The sequence below is a fragment of the Mugil cephalus genome, chromosome 5, assembly GCF_022458985.1.
Source record: "Mugil cephalus isolate CIBA_MC_2020 chromosome 5, CIBA_Mcephalus_1.1, whole genome shotgun sequence".
Taxonomy (NCBI): domain Eukaryota; kingdom Metazoa; phylum Chordata; class Actinopteri; order Mugiliformes; family Mugilidae; genus Mugil; species Mugil cephalus.
The window spans coordinates 25,806,690-25,821,785 of NC_061774.1; the positions used below are offsets into that span (position 1 = coordinate 25,806,690).

Below are 15,096 nucleotides of genomic sequence, written 5' to 3' on the forward strand. Positions count from 1 at the left end.
TACCAGCCCCCAGTTTGGGTTCACCTTTTCTTTCCTTTTTGATGAAGCTCATAGTTGGAGCTGGACTGAACCATCCCTTAGTTATACTACTATAGGCCCAGGCTGCTGGGGGACGATGGACTGAGGACATGTTGACTTCAGTGTGTCCCTCTTTAAAGCTGCAACATTGGAGAAGGTTTAAAAAAACAACAACAACAACAAAAAAAAACTGTTTGATTTCAACAAATATCCTTTTTGTCCATAAAAAATGTATAAGGTTGTTTTAAGTCATATCTTTTCTTATTATTATTATAGGATATTAAAAACGTCCTTATTTTGATTTGGTGGACGATCAATAAATACTGACAAAGCTAATCATCTATCAACGTACGTATTATCTACGTAGTATCTATCTATATATCCATATACATATCTGCTATCTCTCTTTATATCTGCGTATCTCTCTACTTACCTACGTATCTACGTATATCTATCTATCTATCTATCTATCTATCTGAAAAAGCTAATCATCTATCTACGTACGTATTGTCTACGTAGTATCTATATATCCATATACGTATCTGCTATCTCTCTATATATCTGCATATCTATCCTTCTATCTATCTACGTATCTATCTGACAAAGCTAATCATCTATCAACGTACGTATTATCTACGTAGTATCTATCTATATATCCATATACGTATCTACGTACGTATCTGCTATCTCTCTTTATATCTGCGTATCTATCTACGTATCTATCTATCTATCTATCTATTTATCTATCTATCTAAGAAAGTGATAGGCAGCGAGACTCTTTGACTAGTTTTAGGACTTGTGTGAGTCATTTTCACACATAATAGCAGAAGAGCGGCACTGTACACCGTTCAGCCACAACATTATGACCACTGACAGGGGAAGTGAGTAGCAGTGACCATCTTGTGACAATTCATTCTTCTGCTGGGAAACTTTTTGGACCTGGTATTCATTCATGTGAATGTTACTTAGACATGTAGCACCCACCTAGACCAGACCAGACCAGACCAGACCAGACCGGACACCCCCACTACCTCATAGCAATGACACTCCTTGATGGCAGCAGCAAACCGGACACAGACACACAAAAAACACAAAATTCACTAGATCCCAAATGATCAAGGCCCATGTCCATCCAGTCACAACTGTTTTGGAGGCACAAGGGAGACACACAATATTAGGAAGGTGGTCATAACGTTATGCCAATAAATATTAAAGTTAAATAACGTCATATCATCAGTACAACTATGTCTTTAAAGTCCAAATTGTCCAAAGACGAATGAGAAAAACTGACATTGAAGCAACAGTTAATGACGTGTGAGCCGAGTGGGGAAACTGTGACTTCATGGTCATGAATAACTTATCCAGAGGGTCTGGAGTCCAACGCTGGACCAGAGCGGGGAGTCAAGGGGGGACGTGGAGTCGGGGAGTCGGGATGGAGGAGGGGGGGGCGGTTTGGAAGGTTTGGAGGTGGGCGTGAGGAGGGTTGGACCGGCCAGAACTGTGCGTTTAAATATAGCCTCCCAGAACAACACTCACTTGTTGTTTGTTGGGTGGAAAATAAAGAGACTGCACCAGTTCAACATGTTTTTTTTTTGTTTTTTTTTAACTATCTGGCATCACGAGTCAAATTACATTTTAAACATATGTATATATATATCATTTAAAACTGCTTTGAAGATCCTGACGAGGCTTTTCCAACGCCCCGCTCCAGATGGATGTGGCCAGTTTTCTTTTTTCTTTCTTCACCAACATGTTTACTCATATCTTACTCTAAAGCTTTTGAAAATCAAATGTGAGACCACTTAAGGCAGCTCTTCCACGTCTGCCCGGCTGGCACGGAGCGCCGAGGCAAATATTTGAGATTTCCAAGGTTTCCAGGCGGAACATATGGAGGCCAGACACGTTTGTGTGTGTTTACTGCCGATTAGTTTCACGGCTCCTTCTCAAGAAGCGCCGCTCGTTTGAAGAAAAACAAACCTACGGAGTCTACGGAGGTCTGAAACTACTGGAGGATGACTTTGACCATTTCCTGCTGCTAAGAAATACCAGAACAGGACTAAAGAACCATGGGAACAGAGGACTAATTACCTTAATCTAGGATACTTTGCTGATAATAATTCCTTGTGGAGCTTCCTGCGTCTTATGTCCGACTAAAACCAATTTAAAACACTGAATTACACAGTCACTTGCCACTTTATTAGGTACGCTAGCGATAACATCCTACAGTCTTCATGAAGTTTACCGCTCACAGATCAACACTAAATTAACCCCAAACTAATAACAAATCAGATAAATTAAATTAAAAATTGTTGCTTAAGCGTTTTTCATTATCATTTCACGTTCCACCAACTGCTTCATGGAGCGGTTGGCATGGCAACTGGTCGTCGCCATTATGTCACATCCTGTTTCTATGGCGTCAGTTATTGTTATCGTTCATCTTCACAGGTATTTATACTATACTAGACCGTATAACTATGGACAGAGGACGTGTTTCTTAAAAGTGAAGTCAAAGCAAGTAGAGCTCCCCCTGGTGTCTGGCTGCAGTATAGGTCATAAGCTCCACCCCCGCCAGGGAGGTTAGTGGGCGGGACTTGGGTCAAACTAAAACACTAAAATACACGTCAATTTTTTTTAAAGAAAGTTTTCTTTCATTTTAGTTAAAAAAGTTAGAGTTAAAAAAAAAATATTTTCAAAAACAAGCACAGTCTATAATTCAACATTTCCTTGTAACTGGTGGAGGTGAAGCAGAGTGTACTATCAATTACACAAAAACTTCAGGAAGTGTGGGTGGGGCATCGATATCATGGCTCCGCCCTCCGACCCTACTGATCAGACTCTGGCTCCAAAGTTGCAAGATGGCGCCATCCGTATCCCCGGGAAAATAGCGTCAATTTGGCCAATGAAAGGAAGTGGAGACACGTCGTCCATATTTATATACAGTCTATGGTATCAACACACCAATTCTGAAACATGAAAATATTTCTTGTATATTTCAATAAATGTTTGCAGGCAACCTTCTTTTAGTCATGAACTGAACATTAGACAAGTAATTTAGTGTAGGACTGACATTCAAATATATTATTACTGTTATTAATCCAGTGTTTAGCTCTACTTTATTAGATGTACGCTACAGGCCAAAAGTTTGGAAGCAGCTTCACGTTTCTGTTCACGATGCCTTTCTTAAAAACCAGCGTGAGTTCTGTGTATTTTTACTACATGATTAGACTTTGCTTTTATTGGTATGAACCATTTTCCTCAGTTTACATTTAGGTGAACATAAATGTCACCAGACCATTGCTCAATAAATGTCAGCAAGAGAAAGGAAAGGCTTAGTTTTTGGGTTGAGAGTCAAGAGTTCAGTGCAAAAGTAAAAAAAAAACAAAAACAAATCACAGTTTGAATTATTCACTTTAACTCTTTGGCTTTTGAGAGTCTGCATACAAATATCCCTTGTGGAACGAATGCCTCGTATATCTTTATATCTCCAAAACTTGAGCTCTCATGGGATTCTCCAGAGAAAGAGGTGAACCAGAGTCAAAGGCTAGTACCTTTGTAGTCCAGTCCAACAGATGAGCTACTGTCACGTGCTGTAAAAAGGTTAATGCTGGGTCTGATAGAGTCCGAACACACAGTGGATCCATTTGTTTATATGTGGCTATGCACACACACACATATTTAACTGAATTACTGTAAAACCTTCAAACAAACGCTCCTTCATTCTCTCATATCTTCAGTCCAGGAGACCACGTCCAAACTAAACGTCTTTCACTTAAAGCACCCAGACTCTTATTCTGCATTAAACGTATTTAGTCTTTAGATTTCCTGTTTTTTCTATATACAACAGCAAATTGTTACTGATATAAACGTAAGTTACGTACAGAAAACTGATCAGCACAAACTTGCATCTTTACATATTCAGGTTTAGACTTTTAATGTAACTCGTCTCCTTGCTTGAATTTTGTTGTTTTACGCCGTGTCTCACTAAAAACGTTTTTAGATTTTTGTGTTTGGAAAGATGAAATAAAAAGTTTATCTTCATTGATGAGAAACATGCTAAAACACATGAATAAATGTATTTATTATGTCGTCCATAATTATTCCTAGTTGCTTATGTTCTTCTGTAAAATGAGTTAAAGTCACAAGATTAATCAGACTTTAGAAATGTGAGAGCGGTAATTGTTTGCACATATATATAACAATAAAAATAAATCTGATATCTACCGTTATCAAATCACACCAAACAAGCAGAGTTGTGGGTTTTTTTTGCATTTATTTAATAAGCTGGTTCATAAATTATCGCACATAAAAGATTCTCTTCAGTAGTTACAAAGTGGATAGCAACTTCAGTTAGCGCCTGGAAAAATAAAACAAGTGAGAAGAAGATTGCCGACGACAACGGGGTGATGGCGATGGTGGTGGCGGCGGGAGAAGTTTGTGGACAGTGAAGCAGAGAAGACGAAGACGACCGACGGGAGTTTTTATTTATCCATTAATTTGTTTTTTTTTAAAAAAACGATGTCCCGATAGTCTAGCAGCAGCAGCAGCAGCCAAAACTGTGACATGCGTTTGGAAAGCGCATGCCAAACTCTCGTTTCTGGTCTCCAGTGTATTCGAAAACAAAAATTAAACAGAGTGGATGGAAGGGAATAAATTAAAAAACAACAAAAAAGAAAAAATTAAGAAAAAAAAAAGAAGAAGCTCTAGCTACAATCTAGCTACAAAAACAGACTGAACTAAAAAACAAAAAAACAAAAAACGTGACGAAGTGGCATCTTCTTGGCTCGATTTTCTTTCCCCTTCTCTTTGGAGATGGATTTGACGAGAACAGGTTTCGACAGTGGTTTACGAGGCAGCGAGGCGCCCCCTGCAGGAGCGTCTTTCAATAATTCAACTTGTAATAAACCCCCATCATTCATTCACTCATTCATCTATTTATTTCCTCCTGTAACTACCTCCTCCTCTGCTTCTGACGGGTCTGATCACAGCTGACCGACCAGGTTTTTTTATTTAAAGAGTCTCGTTTTAAAAACAAAAGAAAGTCAGAGGAGGACACCCACCTCTTTAAAACTGGTCTGAGGGAGCGACGGATCACTGCTAACGCTAGTTTTCACTCGAGGAGGCCGAGGTCCTTTTCCTCGCTCTTTGTTTTCAGGGATCTAAACAGCTTCTCTCGCGGCGACCGGGACGCCCGCTACTTGGAGACTTGCTGCTGAACGTGCTGCAGGAATTCTTGGTAGGACGACGCCGACTCGGACCGGTCCTCCACCAGGTGCTGGAACAAAGTGGCTTTGGCCGAGGCGTCGTCTCTGCAGGAGAAAGAAAACCAAGAAAAAAAACACAAAACAAATGTTGAAATGTGGCGTCGATAGCTGGGAATGAACAGCAGTTCTGTATCATCTGTACGTTAGTTTGCACATGATGGTTTGTCCAAGTAAATGAGTCTTTAAAATATTTTTAAAAAGTCTTTCAGGGGCCAAGGTACAATCACCTTTAGTTTTGACATTTGAGGAGTGAATGAAAAGAAGATCGAAGAGACTGGAAGACCAGAGTCGTAGTGGAGAGGTTGGGTTAAAAGCCTGGAGATGTTTGGTTTACATGGAGCCTATGATACTTTTTAACATCCCATCCTAGAAATTAGATGCATTAGAAACACTAATGTAAAATCGTCTGTGGAGGTAGAACAGAGCGGAGCATGGTTTTAACCAAATGGGAGGGAGTCTATAGCCCTGGTCTAGAGGAAGTATGGATGACCTGGCTCTAAAATCCCAAAAAACAGACAATCCTACGCTCGCTTTGATCAACGGGAGGATCCAAATATCCAAATATGGGTATATGTAGCATGTGCAACATAAAAACTATCACAAAATATTTTCGAAACTAGATGTTTTGCTTCACATTTATGTTAAAAATAAATGACTGCACATTTATCTGGCTTCTTTAAATAAGAAGAATAACTGCGTAAGGTCTGGGCTGACGTCTAAACCGCTCATAAGTGCATTTCATTTCATTTATTTGGATCTCCATTAGCTTTGGCTAAAGCTATCGCTATTCTTACTGGAGTCCACACCCAACACAATTATCCTTACACTAACAAAACGACACAAACAACAACTAAAAAACACCTCACAACAATCTACAAAAGAAAACAGAAACTCAAACACACAGTTTATGGTTTAGATCTCATAAAACCATTTAGATACACAATCCTCAACTAAACACAGACACTGAGATCTGTTTGGTTAATAAATGCGTTTTCAATAATTCTTTTAAAGCAATATTTGTTATTTTCTCGTGTGATACTTCCAGGCAGGTTGTTCCACAGACGTTTATATAACACACTTGCAGTTCTTGGGAAGTGGCCCAACACTTCTTCACTCTTTGCACAGGTTAACACATTTGTGCAAAAAGGAACATGTCAGGCGTGGATCGGAAGCAGAAGCATAAATCTGACTCAACATTTAATGAGGCCGTCGAGTCGAGAGCCAACAGGAAGAACCAAACAAGTTTTTCCTGCTGTTCAGTCATTAATAGATTAAAAGACAAACGCGTCTTTAGAAGTTTATCCAAAGTTAATGAGCTTTTAACCAGCTTTTAATCAAGACGACTGAAAAACCAAAACAACGCCCGTTTACCGCTGCTCTCTTACACAAACCAACAACATAAAGCTTTGAGACAGACTGAACTTCTTCTCTCAGCTACATCGACGCGGAGAACGTAGCACATATTTGCCCTTTGAACTATTTAAAGAACAGTTTTTAATCTTTTAGACGAAACCTCTTCCAGTTCTATTTTAGCTTCATTAAGTCGTGACCCCAGCCACGCAAACATCCGCTCACATACCACTCGCAGCCCATTCGCACCGACACAGGCCAACAAACACAGCGGCGTAAACATGTGGTCGAGCAACAATGCGGCAGCACCACCACCGAGCAGGAGGAGCAGGAGGAGCAGGAGGAAACAGAAACAATGCGTTCCCCCGTGGATGCCTTAACCAGCGGCGTCAATCAGTGGCCTCACCGCTCGCTTTGTGTTTACACTGGAAATAGTTTTGCTGTCAACCTCAGGCCAATGCCTTTAACGTGAAACTGTCCACACCCTGTTTCTGTTCCATGTTGGCAAAGAAAAGACGAGCGCGTTTAACGTTTAAACGCAGACACAGACGCTGACGCAGAACTGGACCGCGGATCTGAACAGTCAGACTCAAACTTCTCCGGTAATACGAGAAGGGAGAAGCACAAACTAAAAGAAAGGTTTCACGGAGGGTATGCATATAATGTCGCAGCCAGCGATGGTTACGAGTGGCAAAAAGGTGACAGGTGAGCATGGAGATTAGCAGCATTAGCTTGAATCTTGGGCTTTAATAGCGTCTAAACTGTAAAATAAATGAATAAAAAGGTGAAGAGCTGTTGTGCGTCGGATATATTTTTTACAGATATCAGCCAAAGAAAAGAGAAGTGAATGAAACGCTGCTTTACGAAAGAAACGTCTGGAATCCAGGCACAAACCTGATGTAAATATACATCATTATTATAATTTTGCATTCAATATTAAGCTGTGTATTTACTAAAATATGTTGGATTCGTGTTAATGTGCATTTAAAGAAATAATATATATATATATATATGTATAAAAAATGTCTAATCAACCCTCCTGCAGTACCTCGGTGGAGCCCCTAGGAGTCGCGAACCCCCTGTTGAAGACCTATGCGCATAATAATAGAAAAATAAGCAATTAATTTGTGATTTATCTAAATCTAATTGAAACGAATCACGATATTAAATCACAGTTAAATATTTAAATTGATTGAAAGCTCCGTAATAAATACGAAGTGCTCTGTATTAACACTTTTTAAATCTTCTCGGGATCTTAAACGTCGTTCACATTTAGGGACGTTGTTTTTTTAAACCTCCCTGTTTTCAGGCGTTGTAGGAGAGAAATACGGGAAGAGAAACTAATCTCTTTTCCGTTACGCCTAAAAAATCTGAGATCACTGATGAAGAAGAGAAACTGTCAAAACATTTCATCACATCATCTGAAACGTCCCGGTCTGACTCCGCTGCACCCGACATCTGGATGTGAGAAGACATAAAAAAAAAAAAAAAACGTGAATCCAGATGTGCGGCGGCGGTGTTGGTGGTGCTTACTTGACGACATGTATCGTGGAGCTGAACGCTCTGTTGTCCTGAAGCCAGTCGAGGAACGAACGCACCCTCTCGGACAGAGTAGTCTCCAGCTCGGGAATGTGACTCTGGGTTTCATAGAAAGGAGGGAGAGGAGGAGGAGGAGGAGGGAGGAGGGGGAGAAACAAAACATCAACATTATCACTGCAGAGTTTCAGATAGTGCACATTCACATCCTGGAAAGACAATGCGTCCTGCTGCGGTCGGGGAATGCGGGTTTGTTCGACGCGCTGACCTGTAGCTGCACAATTAAAAACACGAAAGCGTAAACAAGTGCTGACATTCGCTGTTTGTTTGTTCTGGGTGTTGCCGTGACACCCACAGTGCGGCAATGACACGGGTTTCGGGGAAAGAAAAAAGCCACACCAGCAAATCCTCTCTGCTGCAGGAGGTGTTTTTTATTTATTTATATATTCATTTATTTATTTCTATAATGTGGGAATGTGGGAGGTGGTTCGTCGTGAAGCAGAACTGAGTCATTCACATGGAACCGTGTGCAGCAGCGCCGCGTTGCATCACTCACGCTGCATCAGTCACGCTGCATCTGGGCGGAGGCGTGCGTGTTATTCCAGCCGCCGCTAATGTTTCAGTAATCACGGTTATTCTCTGTAATCGCCTGATGTGTCGGGGCAGGACGCGAAGACGTGATTTTAATTGACTTTAATCTCCTTCTGAGGCGAAAGCTGCTGCTTGTGTTGTGTGTTCGTCTCCTTTTTTTCCTTACTCACCATGTTGGGGGGGATGGAGGCGTAGTTGGGGTAGCCCAGAACGTCACGGATGAACATTTCGTTGCAGCATTTGCCGACCCACAGGTAAAACACCTGGATGGAGGGAAAGGAGGAGGAATCAATATTAGAGCAAGAATATGTTAGATTCAGCTTTATTGACATTACACATGTGCAGGTACAGAGCAACGAAATGCAGGTTAGCATCGAACCAGAAACGCAAAAAGAAGTAAGAGCATGAATCATGAATGGAAGGTATGCGGTGATGTCACAGCCGCCCGAGGCCACGCCCCCTGAGTGAGACCAGATCAAATTAAGGACAATTGGACTCGACAATGATCCATACGAACTAGTGTGGGTTTGGAAACGTGGATTAGCCTCAGATTCAGTTAGTTCAAGTTAGTTTCAGGTCATTTCAGTTATGATAAATGTAGCTAAATAAAAGATGCTAATGCTAAGAGCTTTACTGAGAAGTTACGTTAGACATATAATACTGTAGCGTTAAAAGGATGACGAGTGACACAAATATTCAGTTTATTGTTATTTCTTGTTGGAACTGAAATGGTAACTGTCGGCTGTAACTACGACAAAACAAAACATCCTCAAACTTATCTGACAGATCTCCAGAACGTAACTTAAGAAGTAACTTAAGGTTTGACTTCATCAATAAATACAGCGTAAATTAATATTATCTGACACTAAATTAACCACAACACCGGGTTTCTGCGCCTGGAATCTTTTTTTTTTATTATTATCATTAATTTTACAATTTAAAGCCAATGATTCAAGCTAATGCTGCTAATCTCAACGTTCATCTGTCACTTTTTTAACACTCAGTGGCCGTAACCATGGAGACTTCAGCTAACTGTGACATCACGTACATACCCTCCATACTATAGAGGTACCGGCTGGTTTTATAGCATATGGACATTTACAGATGAAACCTATGAACATAGTAGCTGTGTTTACATGTAACAGTCAGAACAGAATCAGATCGAGAGTGTTGTGAACGTCTGATTACATTTTTCTCTCCGGTTATTGGAGTAAATCCATTCTCTCTGAGCAAGTTTTGCTCCACGTGGAGCGAACACATGAGGTGAAGAGTTTCCAGGAGGAATAGAAACATGAGAGTCGCTGCTCACACACGTGTTTGTAAAGATAAATGAATGTGGGAAGCGACATTTAAAACGCGAAGACGTCATCGCCTTCTACTGAATCAGTCAATAACGTTTCCAGCAGAACCACTTTCTTCTGCTCCGATTGTAGTTTTGATGGGGATGTGAACACATGACGTCTCTTATCAGGTTATTTCATTGAGCGTCCATGTGTTAAGTTAAGCTCTGATCAGAATGATTCATCGGGGTGAAGTAAATATACGTTAATGGAGCCGCTGCCTTTCGTAAACAGAAATCAGGCTCCGTATTATCTCAATTTGTGGAGTCGTGATTTCACTTCAGCAGCATCGAAACGTAACATTTTTTATTCCCAAATATCTAAAAGTACCATCCATTGTGGATTCACCCATATACGTTATATTTAAATTAAATTATATGACACTAAACCCAATAAATAATGTAAAGATTATTCTATCCATCGTAATGTTCTTCACCACATCCTGAAAGCAAGTTAATTTGATCTTTAATTTACTTTAAACTATTACTTTATCACTAAGGCAAAGAGGTTTTTTTACAAAACCGCTGCAAAGACAAAAGAGCGTCATGAATAAATGAAATAATCCCGAGAGCTTACGTGGCCGCAGTCCATGAGGAAAGCTCCGTCTCTGCTCAGCCGCTCTGCAGACAGGTGGAGCAGAGGAGGCTGGGGAACCACGGTGTCGTTCAGATGGAGCGCCCCCTGCAGGACGCACACAACCACAGAGAGACATGTGTAATAGTGGATCTTTAGTGTGTCACATGTGCACCAGTAACAACAGTAACAACTACTACTACTACAGCAGCTGCAGACTCAGTAAACACACAGTGGGACGTGTTAAAGTCCTCATTAAGGCGTCTAATTAGCTCGTCACATGACGGAAACCCCGATGCATTTAGGTGTGTGGACGATTAAGTTCAAACTGAGCATTATAAAGGGAAGTTAAAGGTCATTTACTCTAAATGTGGTGAACTATTGGTCCGAGTATTTAAAAGATTGTTAATCTACGACCATCTTTTAGGGTTTAAATTATACAGTGAGCGTGAACTTCTCTGGGAGAAAACGTCTTCAGCGTCTATAAGAGCTCATTAAAATTAGATAAAAGAAGATCGGTTCCAAACTGATTCATTCCCTTCTAATTATGACTAAACAACATTCCCTCCTCTGGGGTTCTGTAAACTCGACAGTATTAAGTGCAGTGAATAAAGGCTGTCAGAGTTAATGCTATAATTACGCATCAACGCAAACTCCTTTTGATGACGTATAAAAACGTCTAGACTGATGAGGGGAGCTGGTCAACTCCTTCACCTCATCCTCTGTGATTTCTGTCTGTCTGACGTCTTTAGTCGCATGGTTTTAGTTTTTTCTTCTTTGATTTTTGGCAGCTTTAATAATAGTCAACCACCATTAGCACAGAAGAAGAAGAAGAAGAAGAAGAGGTGTTGATGCTGCAGGGACGTGGTTTTGATTTATGGCAGACCTAAAACTAATAACTACACAAACAACTATGTGATGACATCATGTAACTATGGAAGATATACAAAGAATTAAGACAGTTCTGCAGACAAACGCTCACAGGACATCATACAAATGCACAAATACATCCCGAGAGTCAGAGCTGATCTGAGCAAAAAGGCTTTTAAATGATCTGCCCCGTCCACCTGGAATAACGTGCAGAAGGACTCATCTCAAATACTAGCAAAGCTGTACCTAATAAAATGGCTAGTGTGTATCATATTGAATTATTTAATACATAAAGCTACATAGATAAGAGATGAGATATTAGATGAGACGAGATGAGAGATGAAATGATATGAGATAATATGAGAAATGAGAATATATGAGAGATTAGAATATATAAGAGATGAGATGAGAGATGAGATATGAGATCATATGAAAGATGAGAATATATGAGAGATGAGACGATATGAGATGCGAAATGAGATGACATGATATGAGAGATGAGATGATGGGATGACATGAGATATGAGATGATACAAAAGACGACATGAGAATATATGGGAGATGAGATGAGAGATACGACATTAGATATGAGATGAGATATGATATGAAATATGAGATGATACGAAAGACGACATGATATGTGAGATGAGATCAGACTAAATGAGATATGTGATGAGATCAGATGAGAGATTAGATGATATGTGAGATGAGATATGAGAAACAAGGTGATTTGAAAGATTACAATACATGAGAGATGAAATGAGAGATGAGACAAGGAATGAGATATGAGAGATGAGATGGGAGGTGAGATATGAGATTATATGAGAGATGAGACGATATGAGATGCGAAATGAGATGACATGATATGAGAGATGAGATAATGAGATGAGATGAGATATGAGATGATGCAAGAGATGAAATGAGAATATATGGGACATGAGATAAGAGATACGACATTAGATATGAGATGAGACATGATATGAAATATGAGATGATACAAAAGACATGATATGCGAGATGAGATCAGATCAGATGAGAGATTAGATGATATGTGAGATGAGATATGAGAAACAAGATGATACAAAAGATAAGAATATATGAGAGATGAAATGAGAGATGAGATGATATGAGAGATGAGATGATGTGTGAGATGAATTATGAGAAACGAGATGATGATTTGAAAGATTAGAATACATGAGAGATGAAATGAGAGATGAGATAAGGAATGAGATATGAGAGATGAGATGGGAGGTGAGATATGAGATGATATGAGAGATGAGACGATATGAGAAGCGAAATGAGATGACATGATATGAGAGATGAGATAATGAGATGAGATGAGATATGAGATGATGCAAGAGATGTAATGAGAATATATGCGAGATGAGAGATACGACATTAGATAGGAGATGAGATATGAGATGATACGAAAGACGACATGATATGTGAGATGAGATCAGATCAGATGAGATATGAGATGAGATGATACAAATGATACAAATTGATACAATGATGATACAATGATGATACAAATTAGAATACATGAGATATGAAATGAGAGATGAGATGATCCGATACAATACAAGTAATAAATGTTGGCGTAGAGGTTTGTGTTGTTAACGGTGTCGTCGTTGGCGTCGTACCTGGTCAGAAATGTTGTCCAGTCTGTACAGGTCAGGATGAACCATCCTCATCAGCTGCTGCAGCGGCTGCGACTTGAACTCACACATGGCGAAGACGCGTTCGTCCAGCCGCGTGCTGGTGCCCGTCCGCAGAGCTTTCTAAAAAAACAAACAACAACAACAATAAAATAAATCATTTAATCATTTAAAAAAACATCTGAGGATAAAGAGCGTTTCATTCAAGACGTGAATAATGTTCACGCGTGTTTATTTTTCCACCCTTCCGCCGCTGCAGACTCACAAACATCCAACAGCTGCTTCTTTAAGGTCACAACGTTTAATGAAAGAGAATAATGAGGCTCAGCTGGGCTGATTTTTGTTTCTTGTTTTCAAGTTTTTTTGCAACATTTACAATCGTGAATGGTTCAGGGGTGTAAACTGTTAAACACCAACACCTGAAGGCGTGTTCGTCCCAGAAGAAGGTGTGTTTCAATGCCTGAATGTGGACACACCCTGGGCGCATGAATGCAAACCTCCTGGGCGGATGAATGCAGTCATTGACTGGGTCTGTGTGACGGTGAACGTAACCTTTACTCGTGTGTGAAGAACATTCTGCAGTTCAGGTACAGGCTGTTTTAAGGGTGTGTATTTTAAGACGTGTTGTAGAGGTTACGTCTTTTTTTTTTTTTCTTCGGGATGACGTGATGTGTGTGCGTTTGTGTGTCATTAGCCGCACCTGTTTGAGGAGAGCGAGGATGTAGATGGCGAAGAGGCGCATGGAGGCCGGGACGACGAGGCCCGAGTGCTGCAGGTTCGACACGTTGCTCTTGTAGGCGCTCACGAAGTCCACCACGGCGTTCACCAGGGCGTCCCGGGCGTCCGACAGGCTGGACGACACCGACCGGTCGATGGCTGCAACACACCGCGGAAAAAAAAGAGGCCGATTGGCTTGTTTCCTCTTCTCCCAGATAGTGTTTTTAATTAACAACGACCAGGAATCAATTTATTTAAATGAATAAAAAACTGTATTTATTGTTTATTGTATTATATGTATGAGTAAAATGTGTTATAAATTCTAAATTACTTATAATTAAGCATTAGGGAAGTTTGCAAATCACAATCAGTGTCCTTCTATATCTTTAGTATGAAATCCACATGTTGATTAAATATATATATCAAAACCATTTGTCTCATCAGCTTAAATAACTAATGTAATACATAAAAAAAGAAAGAAGTTGCTGTTTCTACTTCATAAACAATCTTTTAAAGACACGTTTTCACAAAACTTGGAACGACAGTTTCTTGTTTTTAAACAGCGAGAGTGATGGAACCAGATGATCTTCACTAGTCTGAGGAGGAGAAATCATTTTCCAAAGGTTAAATATCGAGTAAAATGGGGAGCAACAGCGACACCAACAGGCTGACGTGGGCAACGCGAGGCTGTGACGCTGGGAATCACATCGGTTTGTTCACAGTTTATTCTGTTGTGGAAATATTCGATTGTGTTGTTCACTGTGCTCTTTGACAACCGTCTGAAAGGCCGAGCTGTTGAGTGTCAACCAAGCAAAACACACTGCAAATAAAAAACACAAAACACAAAACACAAAACAGACGCTGACTAATGCCCCAGTACCACAAAAGTGTCAGATAGTTGGTGCATCATTAAATGATCTGGTTATTATTTTGGAGCCACAGTCTTATTTCTAACAATCGGTTCCTGACAAAGCAAGAACAACTTTTCCTCTGTTTAAACGGATGCAGATTGTGTTAAGTTTTGTATTAAATGACGTCATGCAGCAACTTTGAACAATGCAACATGGGAGCGAGATCTCTGAATAAAATACAGTGAATTACTCTTGTGAAACAGATGTAATTAAAGTGTAAAATAATCTAATTTCTATGTAATAAATTAATTTCTATAAATGTCATATGACC

General features: G+C 40.0%; 1 protein-coding gene across 2 annotated transcripts in view; it reads right to left on the minus strand.

Moving 5' to 3' along the window:
• Positions 1-4,268: 4,268 nt before the first annotated feature.
• The window catches only part of sec24b (SEC24 homolog B, COPII coat complex component), a 35,431-nt gene continuing 24,603 nt past the window's right edge, over positions 4,269-15,096 (minus strand). For both annotated transcript variants that reach the window (XM_047585556.1, XM_047585557.1), the window contains 6 exons: positions 13,898-14,073; positions 13,183-13,320; positions 10,673-10,777; positions 8,927-9,019; positions 8,163-8,266; positions 4,269-5,324 (listed from right to left, as the gene is read on the minus strand). In XM_047585556.1, coding sequence (XP_047441512.1) covers positions 5,210-5,324; positions 8,163-8,266; positions 8,927-9,019; positions 10,673-10,777; positions 13,183-13,320; positions 13,898-14,073 — 731 coding nt within the window. In that variant the 3' untranslated portion in view covers positions 4,269-5,209. The remainder of the gene's footprint in view (positions 5,325-8,162; positions 8,267-8,926; positions 9,020-10,672; positions 10,778-13,182; positions 13,321-13,897; positions 14,074-15,096) is intronic.